Source organism: Lottia gigantea, assembly GCF_000327385.1.
Source record: "Lottia gigantea unplaced genomic scaffold LOTGIsca_175, whole genome shotgun sequence".
Classification (NCBI taxonomy): Eukaryota; Metazoa; Mollusca; class Gastropoda; family Lottiidae; genus Lottia; species Lottia gigantea.
In genome coordinates, this window is record NW_008708227.1 from 74300 (window position 1) to 78001 (window position 3702).

General features: G+C 33.5%; 1 protein-coding gene across 1 annotated transcript in view; it reads right to left on the minus strand.

Moving 5' to 3' along the window:
• LOTGIDRAFT_238845 (hypothetical protein) overlaps nt 1-3467 on the minus strand; it is a 4357-nt gene extending 890 nt beyond the window's left edge. The window contains exons 1-3 of the mRNA XM_009051935.1: nt 3338-3467; nt 925-1012; nt 156-334 (exon numbers count right to left, since the gene is read on the minus strand). Of these exons, the coding sequence (XP_009050183.1) occupies nt 156-334; nt 925-1012; nt 3338-3404 (334 nt within the window). The 5' untranslated portion in view covers nt 3405-3467. The remainder of the gene's footprint in view (nt 1-155; nt 335-924; nt 1013-3337) is intronic.
• Between the last annotated feature and the right edge of the window lie 235 nt (nt 3468-3702).

The window sequence follows — 3702 nt, forward strand, 5'->3', positions numbered from 1 at the left end:
CCCCACCCCCTACTTGCAGAGTCATGGGTTCTTTAGCACTGTGTGTTATAATTTTACCAAGTTTTCAAAACTTCTCAACATGTTGAAGCTACCATTAACCGAATTTGCCATTGGAATAAGGTCGTGTCAAATGAAAAAAAACAAAGAATATTTACCGACTGAAGTGTCATCATCTGTGTTTGGTTTCTTTCTGCAACGATTCAATACTCGTTTACAGAATTTACCAAAACCCAGTTTTTTACATGTGATGTAGAAATAAATGCCAAAAGGTACAACAGACAGTACAACAGCAGCACCAATATATACTACCATTAACACCTGGGTTCCAAGATTCCTGCAAAAAGAAGGCATACATCATATTATAGGCATGATGGTGAGTCCATGTCCTATTCAATCACCAGGTGAAAACGGTTGCTTTTTACATTTAAACCACCTTCAAATTTTTTCAATTTGAAGAAAAGAAAATCTATCCTGATTCGTCAAACTCATACACATATTAGAATTCTATTGATCTATTGAAAGTGCTTAATGCACTTTCTACAAACTTAACATTAACACAAATATAGAATCTAATAGAAAATAGATTATTATTTCGTATCTCTCTTTTTTTCTGACATAATTTATCGTTTTCATTGCAATCTAACAAGGACACATTCGTATTTGAACTGAACAAAGTGTGTCATGTGAGACCCGTTTCTTGATAGCATATTACTCTACTATAGGATCTATTTTCCAAAAATCCGACGTCGTTGTTATGGGTCTTATTACACGCTTTGATTGGTTACAAATAACCTCATTTGAACGGGACTACTGTAGAAAGCTTGTTAGATTACAATGGGGACGAAATGTATCAGAAAGGAAAAAGAGAACAAGATTGTAATCTAATCTTGACTAGATTGCAGACAACCATTTACATTAACTTACATGTTGTCATCGGATCCCATGTCATCATCCGTGTCTAATCTAACTGGTATGATAGATGTAGTAAACAATGTCGATGAATTAGTCATATCTGAAATGAAATTATAAATAGCTTGTCAGACAAGGTTGCATACGCCCACGAGAAATGACAAAAAAGAGATTTTGAATTTGACTGAATTTATCGTGTTTCACTAAAACAGAAACAACATGCGAAGCAGTTTGTTAGCCTGGAACATAATAATGTTTTATCATATTCAATGACCCAAAAATATGACCCTCAAATATGTCGCACATATTGATCAGACTATCCATATACCTCGAAAGTTCATATTTTAATGTGGATCAAATAAAAGCTGGTTCCTTTTTTATTACAGAGACATGTGAGATATTCGGAGAGTGGATACGACAATTCATTTTGCTGATTAGAAAGAAAGGAACAACATTTTTTCAGGGATATGAACTAAAGGTCATGATGATCTTGTCTTCCATTTTTCCTTTCCAGGATTATCCGTACCCATTTACAGTTGGGCCGCCGGGGTGGAGAAGAATGATGAGGAAAAAATATCATTGGACTTTCATACAACCCACGACCACCATTTAGTCGACGTAATCAAGTAAATGACGTTATGTAGATATTCTAACACTCTAACCGATTGGGCTTCAGTCCGTCTTGTCGAAATTCATTCAGATCATTTACGGAGATTTATGTTAAAGATGTTGTCTATGTCAATGAACTAATCAGAAATGGAAACCACAGCACAAACTTAATTGAATTCTAAGTAAAGAAAAGTGGCAAAAATATAAGCTCAAAAGAGTGTAAACTGATATCCCGGAAAATACAAACGTATTGGGTTTAATTGAAAAAGAACGTTCTAGCTCTACCGATAACAAAAAGTCAACTACGCCTAAATGGTTTCAACCATTAACAATGATACGTGCCTGTACACCTGTATATCAGCATGATTACAAAGCACATCGGTATAGCCTTATACACAATATATTGTTAAAGATAGGTGCAATACTTATGTATCTAGTATAGGTTCAAATTGAAACATAACTATTTGGCCGCCCGATATAGAGACCTACATATTTACTTTTTCTATATGACCAGACGAGGACTTTATTCTCATCACCACAAATGATATTGACTTCAACTGAATTAGCACTTGATAAAGGTCGCTTTAAAATATACTTAACAGTCAGTAACATGTATTGAGGAACACGTCTTACGTAATTACAAGGGTAAATACCAACCCGTTTCAGATTGAACCGGAATAAACCGTCTCAAACCAGTAACCCTCTTCCGTTGTATAGTAATTAAAGGGCTGAATGGACTAATGTCACCTGATGAATGAAGGCTCACGTGAACTTTCAATATAATATATAATATATCGTTTTCTTGATACTTCATAATAAAAAGATTTTGATGAAACTTGATAAGCATTATAGCCTTCTACCTCGTATAAAAATTACATTTGAGATGTTTTAGAATATACATGCATCCACTGTATCTGTTTTAAAATATATTACAACGTTTTGAATGAAAACTCTTATTATAATCCAGCACGCCGACATTCAGATGAATGGCTTGATTATTAATTCAAGGGCAATAACTAAGAAACCGTTCATAGAAATAGTTTCCTCTTCGAACTCGTCTTAATTTTAAAAGTCAATGGTCAGAAGCCGACAGCTTGATATTATACTCGGTTTAGTCAAAGATTAATAACTCTTGCAAAATTATCAGACAATCTACCCTCTTTATCGGATTATCAACCTATCTTATGAACGTTTTTATTACTAAGTCAAGTACAATTTCATCATAGTCAATATAGTCACCTTAACCTTGCCATTATATTATTATATAATACTAATTCAAACGTCACACCACTACATCAATGAAAACAACAGGACTTATTTGACTTTAAAAAAAAACATAAAAAAACGACCAAAGTGACGTGAACAACAAGAGCGGTACTCTCAAAATGTCAAGGTATTACGAACTTGGTATTTATACATCGACTGCATTAGTCACCGTTCTTGTACCTGAAAGTTTGTAAATGAAACGAATTGATTGGATTGTACGCTGGCGAATACCCCCAATCAAAGACCTCTACAGAAAGTCTGTAAACATAAAGCCATAATATTCACAGAGAGCCCTGATTGGTTTCATTCACATTCACAATCCAGTCAAATCACAGCATTCCGTGATACAAGAATAGTTGCTATTGCAGTCAAGGAACTTGAACTTGATAATAGTTTGTCATTGTGTAGTGTCAAGAGCAGTTGACTGAGCTCATAAGGTCACAAAGTTTAACAAAATTCTGTTAACAAAGAAAACCATATGACGAATTATGTCTATTCAAGAGAACATTAGTAAAGATTATTCATTTAAATTATGTTTATAATGACGACTTACCTTCTGAGAAGCTAGGGATTGGCATCAGTACAGCATATATAAAGCATGTAAATACTTTCAGCAACATAATGGCAGATATACCATTACTGGAACTACATTGTTCATATCAATAACACAATTAATAGATTGCCTGTAATGATTCATCAATAAAATAAAATAGAGTATGCTAGTTCTTGATTGTAAATAATAGTTCAAGATTGTAAATAATAGTTCAAGCTTGTAAATAATAGTTCAAGATTCTATAAAATAGTTCTTGACTGAAAATGCATTGAAATAATTATGAAATATAGTTGTGGATTGAATACAACACAATTCAGGACAGTGTAAAATAATTGCTGAGCATTGTAAAAACCAGTTTCGGATTG